The sequence below is a fragment of the Mesoplodon mirus genome (assembly GCF_964341445.2).
Source record: "Mesoplodon mirus genome assembly, chromosome: 9".
Classification (NCBI taxonomy): Eukaryota; Metazoa; Chordata; class Mammalia; order Artiodactyla; family Ziphiidae; genus Mesoplodon; species Mesoplodon mirus.
The window spans coordinates 39,446,522-39,460,073 of record NC_138985.1 but is presented as its reverse complement, the minus strand read 5'-3'; the positions used below and the strand labels follow the sequence as shown (position 1 = coordinate 39,460,073).

Here is a 13,552-nt window from a genome sequence, read left to right as displayed (position 1 = left end):
TGATACTGGTAATATATAATCTCTCTTTTTTTTTTCTTTCTTGAGTAGCCTTGCTAGAAACTTATCAGTTATATTAATCTTTTTAAAAACACCAACTGGGACTTCCCTGGTGGCACAGTGGTTAAGAATCCGCCTGCCAATGCAGGGGGTACGGGTTTGATCCCTGGTCCAGAAAGATCCCACATGCCACGGAGCAGCTAAGCCCGTGTGCCACAACTACTGAGCCTGCGCTTTAGAGCCTGTGAGCCACAACTACTGAGCCCACCTGCCACAAGTACTAAAGCTCATGCACCTAGAGCCCGTGCTCTGCAACAAGAGAAGGCAATGCCACGAGAAGCCTGCACACCACAACGAAGAGTAGCCCCTGCTGGCCAAAACTAGAGAAAGCCAGCACACAGCAACGTAGACCCAATGCGGCCATAAATTAAACAAACAAACAAACAAACAAATAAATTTTAAAAACCAAAATACACCAACTTTTGGTTTTGTTGATATTCTTCTAGTGTACATTTGTTTCAATTTAATTGAATTTTTGCTCTTCATTATTTCTTTCCTCCTACTTTGGGTTTATTACTTTTTTTTAAGCTTCTTGAGATGAAAGCTTTGATCACTGATTTTTCAGCCTTTCTTTAAAAAAAATACATAAAAGCCTATTTAAGCCTATCTATTCTCCTCTAAGCACAATTTTTTATATATTTTCATTATCATTACCTACCAAATGTTTTTCAATTTCATGTGTAATTTCTTCTTTCATCCATGAGTTATTTAGAAATTCTTCTCAAATTCAACTTATATAAGCATTTTTCTAGTTATCTTTTTATTATTGATTCTACTGTGGTTAGAGAACATACTTTATACTTCAATCCTCTGAAATTCATTGAGGTGAATTACAACTTAGCAAATGACCGATTTTTGTACAAGTTCTATAAGAATGAATATCCTGTAGCTTCCTATTTTGATTTTCTTATATACTCCAGTTCTCTAGTATTATTAATCTTTATATTTTCTTTATTTATATCATAATTACTTAAAAGTCCATTATCTGCATCTCCCATAGGTCTGTTTCAATTGTCTTTTTTTTATATTTCTTAGTTTTATTCATTTAATCTTGTTTCCTGATATACCTGGTGATTTCTGATTAAATAATGGACACTGTGGAGGAAAATTTGTAGCAACTCTAATGCTACCTTTCTCTAGAGTAGATTTACTTTTCTTCTGGTAGACAGACAGTGTACTTGAAAACCACCTTGTACCACTCAAGGACACCGCCTTTAGGTCTTTTGGGGGCTGGTCTTCATTTTAATTTCCCTTACTCCCAAGGTATAGCCTTTCTGGGGTCACAAATAAAAGCCTGGAGTGTTTACAGGGTCCCTCCAATTTGTTTGACATCCAGGTTTGGGGCCATCACACTAAAGAACTAGGGATAGGAAAAGTCGAGTGGTAGTTAAAAGAGGAGGTAGATTTGTGAATCAGTAAAAGAAAATGAACATAAAAATGGCCTCTTTGCAATACGATATCTAATTGCCAAGTTCTAGTATTTGGTAATTCTGGTGTGTCTGTGATTAACACCCTCTCTCTGCCTCTGCCTCTTTCAGTAGAAAATTTGGCTAACCAGCCTCTGGGACAAAGCACTGACAAGGCCAGCTTCTGAACAAGGAAAAAGTAAACAAGAAGATGAGACCAGGAATAACTAGGAAGGATTAGGGACATAAGTCCTAAGAATGTATTAAAGACTACACTCACAGTTCTGTCATGGTATAGGTGCTCAGTAAAAATTTATCAGGTGGAAGGATGCATGGATGTATGAATGGTTGATGTGAGTAGTATATTCAGAAATTGGTCTAATATGTTAAATTTATATCATAGAAGGAACAAGGGATAAGGCTGCTTATCCTAACAATAGGATAATGTTATCCCCACCCCAGTGGCGGGGGGCAGTATAGGGGTAGGAGAGTGGAAGGTACAAACTACTGGGTGTAAGATAGGCTACAAGGATGCACTATACAACACAGGGAGTAGAGCCAATATTTTATAATAACTGTAAATGGAAAGTATCCTTTAAAAATTATATTGAAAAAAGTAAAAATAAATTTTTAAAAATTTAGGTACTTGGTCCATGTTTTATAAAATATTTAATTTCAATATATGTGTCAATTTTGCTAACCAAAAATTTTCCATAAGAAAAAAATAAAAATGGATACAGGTACAATAAACTTAGAAACTACACTGTTGAAAGATGACTGTTATACATTTGTTTATTATACAGACATGTAATTTATAAGGTTATGATTGTCAAATAATGAATTGAATTAAATTATGTAGATCTTAAAACCGTACATATCTAGTATTTTCAACCTTTATTTTCTACTTCATTTTTATTTCATTCTGTAACTCTTAAGTGTCAAAAATGGTAAGGAAAGTTACTATGACAAACCAATAAAAATAAATAAACTACTATACTAAAGCTAATATACCTTATGTCACCAGCTCAGACCTTTACAATCTTAAAAATTTTGAGGACTCCAAAGGGTTTTTACATAGGTTATATCTAACCATATTTACTGCACTACAAGTCAAAACTGGAAACTTTAAAAATATATAGTAATTTAAAAAATAATGAACTCATTATATGTTAACACTGAAAACCATATTTTTATGAAAAAATAACTATCTTTCCCTAAAAAAAATATTAGAGAGAAAAGGAGCTCTGTTTTACATTTTTACAAATGTCTTTAATGTATGGCTTAATAAAAGAGAACTAGATATCTGCTTCAGCATTCTATCTGTTACAATGGGTCGTTCTGGTTGAAGCATGTGAAGAAAATCTACCTTCACATAGATACATAATTGGAAAAAGGAATCATTGAATAGCCTTTTCAGATAATTGTGGATGATATTCTCCTTTGGTTCTAATCAAAACTCAGTAAGTGATAATTTCTTAAAGGTTAATTGCAACATGGACTCTATAACCATATCAATGAATGTTTCATACTGTATTACATTCTTACACTTTGAATGGATCTTTTACCCATGCATGATTTTATTATTCCACACATCAGACGCAAGAGGGAAGAGATATAGGAACATATGTATATGTATAACTGATTCACTTTGTTATAAAGCAGAAACTAACACACCATTGTAAAGCAATTATACTCCAACAAAGATGTTTAAAAAAATAAAATAAAAACATAAAAAACATAAGTTATGCAGGTCTACAAAATACTGACACATTCCATTAAATAATATAAATATATTTTTGTTAATATGAACATCAATGTTATTAGAAAAGCATTTAAGTACTAGGAAGTTATCGAGCTTAAGATGGTGAATACACTACAAGTTTTCCAAAATTCTAATTTTTACTGGAAAGCTTTAATTTTACCATTGGCAACAAATACTGTCAAGCTGTTTTTCTTGAAGGAACAGGTTTACTTCATCCATCTTATGAAATGTCTACAAAATGCCTACGTCTAAAAAGGCTATAGTTTGAATGTTTTTTTGTTGTTGTTGTTGTTTTAGTTTGAATGTTTTTCTTCCAAGTAAAAATAGTATTACATGACCAAAGTGTCTAGTTCAGTTAACAATTCAAACTACTGCATGAGTACGTTTCCTTGAGACAACCATCATATGTCACTATGCTGTATACATACTTCCCATTTTGTCACTCAAGATATTAAAAAGACAGCTTCTCAAAGGTTGAGATTTAATTCAATTAATAATGTTTACTTCACCATCATGGACATTAAGTGAAACTGGTTTTTGTTTTTAAAACTGAATGTATGGTGAGGAAGAACTCAATGCCTACTAGTATAGTTTGATGCTACTGCTTTAATTTATGCTAAGGCACCAGTTAATCTTACCCACCATTGCTTCTGCATAAGCAGTGCAAATATCAACCCGGTGCAAAAGGCAAATAACATTTTGGTACTATGTGAAAACAGTTTTGACATTACGGACTGCCAGCGCAGGACACTAAGAGTCACTGATTCAGGTAATTCAAGAAATGTAGAAACTTCAGCGACTAGGAAATATTTTACTCTGCTTCTCAAAAAAGAAATTCATAGTTACTCGCTTCATACCTTCCTGCTATTTATAAGGCAACAGTGAAGATTCAAGAGCATTCTAAAATAATTATATGCTACTAAAAATAAAAAATGAAACAAGTCTCTGAAAGATGTTAAATTTGGTCAAGTGCTTAATTCCAACAAAGAAAAGAAAGATTTTATATCGCAAAGAGCTCAAAATTTTCTATTTGGGTCAAAATTGCTTAGGATTAGATTACACATACTGCACATTATTATTTATGCCTTACCTTAGCTCTAGAGGAACTGACATTTTCCATATTTTCAATGCTGCAGATACAGTTCTGTGAAACTTTCCGGCAAGCCACTCTGATATAGTCCCAGAAGCTACGAGGACTTTCATAACCAAACCAGGTTACTTGACCTTCAGGAGACAAATTGTAATACAAAATAAAACTAGACTAGAAATTCAAAACTCAAGAACAATAAAACTCTGAGAAATAAATGTCAGTAGAGTGTGTGATTGTGGAAAGGGCACCTGGGGTCAAAAAGCCTTAAGTCTGGTCCTGTTCTACCTTTACCTAGTTGTGTTACTTAGGGCAAATTGTTTAATGTATCTGGATCATAGTTTTCTCAACAATAAAATTAAATTAAATGAAGCAAAAAGGGTCTAGACACTAAAAAATCTTATAGGTTAATATCCTGTTATTCTAACACAGTCTTTCAGAGAGCACGCAGGTATGCCTCTTTGTGGTTCTAGTTAAGCATTAATTTAAACGTCACCAGTTGCATCCTGAAGCTTCCTCTTCTTGGAAAAACAGAAAAAAAATTAAAAGGCAACACTTTTTCTCCTCTTCAGAGGAATACTTCAAAGAAATGAAACAATATGTGGTCTGTAAGTACCTATAATCAGTGAGACTCCTGCATTCACTAATCATTCCCACCCATTCACTACCATTCTACCCAAACCTTCATCTAACTGTCATTCATCTGCTCTCTTCTAGTCACCAACCCGTGACAAGTCCTTCAGGCATTTACCATTCTAATCTTCCAGATTTGGGTAATTATGTATTGTTCAAGAACAAATGTTCTTTTGTGTGTATCTTATATTAGTATTAATATTTCTATGCAGGACTTTGAGTAGTAGGTCCAGGGGAACAATTTTTTACTCTGAATATTTTTAAATGGGACATGAGAGACATCTTAATATTTCTTCAGGTGTCTGGAATAATTATTCTTACCTAGGGAAGTTGTTCAATCTTAATGAAGAAAGATTAGCTTTTATATTTTAAAATCTCTGCTTCTTTGTTTTCAATTAATATTTATCTCAATCTTCTTTTCCCCAGTAACATGTTCTCTCTAAGCAACATCAAAAAGAGTTAAAGTGTTCTTGTCCACAAGCAGCATTTTAGGAACAATGGCTGAAATATTTGAGTGGTGTCCAACCAGGGCAGCCCATAAGAATGACTGGGCTTCTTTTAAAAAGTACTCATGTCTGGGCTCCACCCAAACTAAATAATCAGAATCTTTGGGGGTGGGCCTACACACTGGTATTTTTTAAAAGATCCCCCTGGTATTTCTAATAGTATGGTTACTCAACCAACAGAAAGCTCACATATCATGATAGGTAACCCCTATTCATCATGCAGGACATTTCCAAGGGCTCCTCTTCTGGTAAGCCACGTGTGATCTCTGCAGTAAGTTACTCCTCCCTACGTGCTGGCATATCACCCTGAGCTTACTTACCCTTATAATTATCTGCTTACTTGATTGTCTCACATATTAGGTGGTAAGATGACTAAGGCAAGGACTGTATCTTATTTGTCCTCAATTCTATCTCCAGCACTTGACACAGTGCTTGGCTCATAGCAGGCATTTAATAAATATTTACTAAACAAATCAACTGGTTAATCAACACAAAACAAGATCTTAATTGCAATGCATATAGAAATTTGAATTTAAAAAATCTAATTAGTATCTTTTTTACAGAAACAGCTCAATGACAATCTGGTATCAAGATGTTTGCATGCGGGCTTCCCTGGTGGCACAGTGGTTGAGAGTCCACCTGCCGATGCAGGGGACATGGGTTCGTGCCCCGGTCCGGGAGGATCCCACATGCCGCAGAGCGGCTGGGCCCGTGAGCCATGGCCACTGAGCCTGCGCGTCCGGAGCCTGTGCTCCACAATGGGAGAGGCCACAACAGTGAGAGGCCCGCATACCGCCAAAAAAAAAAAAAAAAAAAAAAAAAGAGAAAAGATGTCTGCATGCTAGATTACAGATATCAAATATCCTGGACAAATACATTTAGCTTTGTCTACAAATAACTAAAAATACAAAAGCATCTAGAAATCTTTACTCAAACATCTATATAACTCAAATGTCTCCTTAATAATTAAATCTCACTACCAAAAAATAGAAATCTATAGGAATGTTTATAAGCTTCCTTCTTTTTCTCAATCTCTCCCCATCACTTTTATTTGCCCCCTCTCTTCTTTAGTTAAAAAAAAGTTCCTAGAACAGGATCTCAGTATAGTCTGTCTTTGGGGCAATTTTCATGTTATCAATTTGTTAGCCATTTGGAGAGGAAACAGGATGCCTAATGGTAAGAATATGAGCTTTTGAGCCTGGTGGACCAGAATTATATCACTTTCTAGACATGCAATCTTAAGCAAATGACTTAACGTCACTCTACCAATCTGAGTTTCTTCTATAAACTGACAATAATGGTGGTATCTACATGATAACACTGTTGTGAGGATTAAATAATGTATGTGCAGCAATTAGTATACAGCCTAATACAAATATTAACAATGATTACTACTGTTATTACTATTATCATACAAATAGTCAAGAGACCCAAGGTCCCCTTGCATTGCAAAGTGGGAATGAGATGCACAGTGAAGTGTTTCCCATTACTTGCTTAGAATCTAGAAAAATCTTTAAAATTTACTCCCTAATCCAACCTTTTACCATATCAACCATTCTAAATTTACCTCCCTAAAATCTAGTCTTGACTAATTTTCCTTGGCTTCTATTAATTAGGATTGTCCCACAATTTAAAAATGAGGAATAGCTACTACACTTCCCTCGAGAAATGAGTACCATACGCTGCCAGGGACCGCAAAAGGAGAATCACAAGACTTCTTTGGTGACTTTATTTTAAATCTTCTCATGAATTTGACATGACTGAGGAAATTAATTTATGAGAAGTTTCAAAGCAGAGCTGTTGAAAACCAAAAGAATATAACAAAGCCCCCTTTTGGAGGAGAGGAAAAAAGATATAGAGAAACTAAAAGTCTAGGCTTAGGTTAAACAGAGAAGAAATGGGTGCTAAATCCTTAGGATTCCTGCTATGTGTAGGATATGCTGTCTACAAGACTTTCACCCAAGAGATAATGACAAGATTTCCTAGCTAACAAACTGAAAAACTAAACAATTAACAAAATGACACGATGCCATGACTTGCAGGGCCTTAAGTATACCAGTAGTATCTTCACAACACTGCTACCTACTCAACAAACGAGATGAGAGGATGACTTGGCTTGATTCTGCCTTCCTTTCTCTTTCATGTGCATCATTTCCAAAATGAAGTTTTTAAATCAAGACCCTGAATTTTTCACATTCAGAAGGATGTGGGTTAAGAGTCCCTTGTCAGAACCTCCAAATGAACTCTCATGTAAATTGTCCATGTATCCTGGGGTTTTATTTAAATAATTAAATAATTTCTGCATCTATGAAAAAGGTTGAAGTTAATTAAAAATAATAGAAGTGTTCAATTGGTTATTTGAGATATTATTACTTGAACATCACTTTTACTTAAACACAGATTAACTGCTAGCAAAAGATGTACTTGGGCTATTAGTCTGTAACCAATATTCAACAGGAAAATTAAAAAACAAAGCTACAGGCTGATCATGCCTTTAAAAATAATTATTGAGGTAATAAATAATCACTGCAAAGATATTCTCATTTTCTTTAAAAAGAACCAGAAAAGCAAATCATATAGCAAGAAACGGACTAGCCTACATTTTGAAGAAATTTTATTCAGGAGAAGAATTATGCTGTCACTAACAATCCTCTTTTTAACATTGCTGACAATTGTAAGTGTATAAAGTGCTTTCAATTTTATATGTTTTTAGTAGTTGACTTTTTACCAAAGACAAAGTTAAACAAGCTTTTCAAAACTTATTCCCAACTCATCAATCCAACTCTAATTCATTTTAGGCACAGAAATAAATGGTGAAAGTTTGCTAGACTAAAAGGAGATCTGCTACTAACCAGCTATGTGATGTCTTTCCCACTAAACTGCCTCATTTTCAGCAACTTAAAATGGCCTGTGATCTCTAAGATCCAATGTTATTCTAAAATTACTCTTCTATATTATTTAACTTAGACACCTAACTTAATATTACTTTAGATACCTACCTTAATATTATTTAAGGTACCTAACTTAAATAATATAGTCACATCATGCAATATACTCATGTTTTGTTTTTATCTTATTTTATGGCAAGATGAGACCTTCTGAAAACAAGAACTAAACTTTCCAAAGTGGTTCTCTATTTAGTAGTGGCTAATGACACATCATATTTTGATAATATAAAATATAAATGAATCTGTTAAGTGACTTCCTTTCTCCACCCTTTGTATTAGTACTTTGCTATGTAAAGAGCCAATGTAAGACTGGTCTCACAAGCTGAAGTTTTGTTAGTGCTACAATATATCACCTAGATGATAACAACAAAGACTATTACCTTGGAGCTGCTATTCATCTAGACAAGCAATAAAAGACAGTCCCATTTTAATTTTAATAAGCTACTCTGATATTGCAAAAGTTTCAGATACTTAAAGGAAACTGGTTACTTATGGATTTATTGTTGCCAATATATTAATATTTCAGTATTTAACTTTTCACTGTAAATTTTATAGCAGCAATCCTAAATTTCTTACTGCTAATTTATGAAAATTAGTTTAATATTTTCTACTATCTTTTTACTGAATAGAGAAAATTCCCATTTCAACAAAAGGTCAGAATCTTTTCCTTTTAAAACAGTACTACTATTAGTTGAAGCTTATATTTATTAGACCACCCAGCTTTGAAAGTAAAATTACGACCTTGATTAATTTTCTAGATAAAGTCTCATGTTAATGTTTTTTAAAAAAGAACAAATTTAAACACTTAAAAAAAAAACTTTAATTACACTTTCAGCTGATCTGAAGAAATCTGAGTCTAGATTAGATACTCAACTGTACTTATACTGCTAGCTCTGTAGGTTACTTACAAGACGCCTCAAGTTAATCATTTAGCAACTATGAATCACAGTCACTAATCTATAAAATGTAATTACTACCCTTTGGTACTGACAATTAATGTCTTGTTCACTGGTAAGGAATTTATCACAAACAAAGATCTAAAGTATGTATCTACACCATAAAAATTAGTCAATTCTTAATCTTCCAAAACAAAAAAAAATTAAGATAACCAGGTTCACCAAAAATCTGAAAAGTGAATTTTACTTAATAGGCTTTTTTATCCCAGTAATTTTACCATCTTTCCAACAGAGTACAAAGGTTTTGTATTTTTCTTCCACCAGCATTTTTTAACATAAAGCTTAGAATACCAGTAGACTGAATTAGAGTACCGAGGGCTGGTGTCCACACAGAGAGCCAGGCATAAATGTGTAGCCCTGAAGAAATCAAGCATAATGGGTTTCAGTAGTGATTAAGGTTATACATAGCGGACATTAAATTGTTTAAAGTGATTGTGGGGATCAGGATTGAGAAAATGAGAAGACATTTGTTTTCTACTTTCTACCTTTCTTATTATAAGTAATCTTTAAAAATAATAACTACGTATTTCTTTTCTAAGTGAAAAATATAATAAAAGGCTAGGTCATTACCACAGAGACCTAGCAGTGCTTTGCATACAACAGGAACTCAATAAAAAAGTTTTGAATAAGTGAATAAAGGCATATATTCTACCTGGAAGAAAGGAAACTAAGGAATGTATTCCCACTAGTGGTTCAAGAACAGTGAAACAATTACTGTTGACAGCGCCCATGTATGTTTTACTGAGTAACTCTGGAAATTCACACAGCTTCCCTGAGACCCAGTTTGCATGTAATACAAATATTACTACTCAGCACTTACAAAACTGAGAAAATAACCAATAAGTCTTATATTATCATTATAATAAAATATAAATAACACAGAGATGCATGATTAATAAAATTGTGCTTAAAACTATGAAACTTAATAGAAATATAGAGGGGTCATGTAGGAGAAGAAGGAGAGCAAATGGATTATTGTACTGTGTGGATTCACAAAAAGCTTTTAATATAAAACTTAGCATAAAGTATAGTTCTGCCCTCTGGATTAACAAAAACAAAAATAGAAAGTTTTGCAAACCCCATGCAATGTACTAAGAAAGATCACTTAACTGATACAGCCCTCCCCAGTAAGTCAATTCCATGCTCCCGTGCAGCTCAGTGGCGGGAGGCATCACCAGCATAGAGTACCTTGGAGAGGTATTTGGAGATGAGCCAGCCATCGGCAACTTTGGGAAATCTCTTTAAAAAAAATAAACAACAACAACAACACACAGATATTTAAGAAACCTGACATCAAGTTTACAATAGCAAACTGAACGGCCCCAATAAGATGGCTACACATAATCTTGATGCAGTAAACACCACTTATACCTAATAAATAAAATGAACTCAATTAAGATGAATTGAGCTCATGCTCTACTCAGCACGGAAATCAAGCTGGTCCCTGTAGCCTATTCTGTTGGAGAGGCTAGGTTGTCTTTAAGTCACAGAAATAAATGAGAAGCTATTTTTCCCTGTCTACTTTCACCTCCATTATTCTTACCCAAACATAAAGAAGCCTGACTGAATTTGCTAGCTTTGCACCTCAGAATTTATACGATTGGTTAGAAAAATTACTCACTTATTGAACTATACGGCTTAGAAAGGTTTCAACTTTAAAAATAAATATACTTTTTTTTACTGTTAACTTTTCTAAAAGTTATAAAATTCATTTTGAAGAGCAGTTCTTTCTTTTTTTGGTCTAAGCAGAGTTAAAGTTTGTATGGGTTTTTTTTTTTTTTTTTCAGAATTATGAGAACAGCACTTCAATATCTAGTAAAATGTTCTTCAGTTTAACCAGTGTTGACTAAATGCCTACTTCATGCAAAATACTGTTTTTCCTCCAGCTTCCAATTATTGTTTAACAATCACCATCTGGAAAAGTACTATAAATTCTTGCCTATGTTGTTTGGCAATTCCTATACAGGAAAACTCCAAAGCCAAATTTCTGAAGTCATATTCCCAACAGATGATATCTTTTTGTTTCCTAAGCAAACACTGAAATCTCCCATAGGACATGGTTCCACACCTTTCCAAATACTTAGACCTTTTATGAAACTAAACAAAAACCAACCAACCAAACACAGTCAGTAGTGTATAAAAAAGTGAAAGGAAGGAGATATATATAGTTGTGCTATTGGTCACTTCTATGTCTCTACTATTCACCTCTATCCTCCTATTTGTATCACTGTAAATGAATATTAAATTTGGAAACACATATCCAAAAGGATCTATAACCAAAAGGTACCCTACTTGAAGCCCATGTTAAAACATAATGCTCTTTCTACAACTACAACAAACAAAATGAAAATCTCTCCGCATTAAATGTAAATCAGAACAGAATGCTTTTCATTGAAAATATTAAGAAAACCAATTCTTAATGTTTAAACCATATTTACTAGCTCTGCCTTGAAAGTTAAGTTATGTATCTTACTTGTAGTCATTTATGTAATCAAAAGTTATCAAAGTAAAAACAATTTCCAGGAAAACCCTACTTAAAGTAATTTTACTTCAAAAAATACATCAAGTAAAATGTATCATGTCCAGATTTATGTCATGGCTTAATCAATCCTTGGTACAAAATGTGAAACAACTATTCAATCTATTATGAAGCTCAATTCATAGTTTAGGGTTTTTTTTAAAGCTGTTAATATGTTAGCCTTTATGCCCTGGTTATGCATGTTATTTTGATCCTGGCTATGGAACACCATGTGAAAATTTTAACAATTAAAACATTTTCACTTATTTGTAGGCATTAATTGCTTTAATCATAATTTAATATCTCACTTTAGGTCAGTTATAAGCAACCAGAAGCATCCAGACCAAATGACAATCCACAAGATTCCAAATTGTCTGTAGTCAAATTTCAACACCACTCTCGTTTTGTAGATGGGAAAGGAGAGGCCCAGAGCGAGCCTGCCTAGACCCAGCACACCCCTGTTCCCTGTAGCCTCATACTGATCTACTCCTTTGGCTACAGACAAGATCTGACACATGGAGAGAATCAGTCAGCTGGCTTTTCTGGTTGGATATGAGTTCTCACTACAGCCTCAGAAATAGGAAAAATAATGGGGCAGTAAACATGCACTGTGAACGAGGTAAATATTTTTCATATAAAATTTAAAGCCTTAGCTTAGTTGCTCCCACAAAATATATATATAAATGAATGACAAAGCTTACATTATTTCAAAGTGGCTCAAGGAGTGCTGGTTAGTAGAAAACGTTCTCATTTGCAGTTGAAATCAAAACTTTTGTTTTAAAGTATACAATATTAAATATTTATTTAAATATATTTATAACATAAAATACATATAATATCACATATAAAATATAGGTATATTAATATATAAAATACATAAAATTTCTTCACACATTTAAAATATACAATGTTAAGACAGTTGAGACAAGACCAAATAAACTGAAAGTGTTTTGTTCAAGAACAAAATTCATTCAAATGTACCATTATAATTATATAATATATTGTGGTATTAGGTGTTAGTTTCTGAAATTTCAGCCAAAAGAAGAATCTACTCAGAAATAGATAGGCAGGGACTTCCCTGGTGGTCCAGTGAGTAAGACTCCATACTCCCAATGCAAGGGGCCTGGGTTCAATCCCTGGTTGGGGAACTAGATCCCACATGCATGCCACAACTAAGAAGTCCACAGGCCACAACTAAGAAGTCCACAGGCCACAACTAAAGATCCTGCATGCAAAGATCCCACATACCGCAACTAAGACCCAGCACTGCCAAAATAAATAAATAAATAAATAAATAAATAAATATTTTTTAAAAAATAGATATGCAATGAAAGAATGCTTAATCATACTGAAGATACCATGTCTTCTGACTCAAAAAGTATATACTTTTCAAAAACAAATAAATGAAAATAAATCAACTTTATAATCTTTATATTAAGGTGGAAAATGGCCATCATACAGAAAAGATTACTGACCACGGCTTTAAACACATGAATCAGCCCTGGTGATAAGACTGAATATAATTCTAATCCATAAATATGATATTTATTCTTCCATTTTTTCATGTTAGCCCTTGTTACAACTTCAGCTTTCTAATTATTTTGATTTCTTTGACGACTGAGCTACATTATCATGATAGATAAAATTTGACAACTACGTAGAAGGTGAGCCTTTTGCCT

The 13,552-nt window shown here is 33.6% G+C and overlaps 1 protein-coding gene across 5 annotated transcripts in view; it reads right to left on the bottom strand.

The window, feature by feature from the left end:
* RUNDC3B (RUN domain containing 3B) overlaps positions 1 to 13,552 on the bottom strand; it is a gene marked incomplete at both ends in the record, with an annotated part of 153,899 nt that overhangs the window by 82,688 nt on the left and 57,659 nt on the right. For 3 of the 5 annotated variants that reach the window (XM_082632758.1, XM_082632761.1, XM_082632759.1), the window contains one exon: positions 4,316 to 4,449. In XM_082632758.1, the coding sequence (XP_082488884.1) occupies positions 4,316 to 4,449 (134 nt within the window). Of the gene's footprint in view, positions 1 to 4,315; positions 4,450 to 10,543; positions 10,595 to 13,552 lie in introns of all 5 variants that reach the window. The other 2 variants (XM_082632762.1, XM_082632760.1) reach the window with 1 other exon arrangement.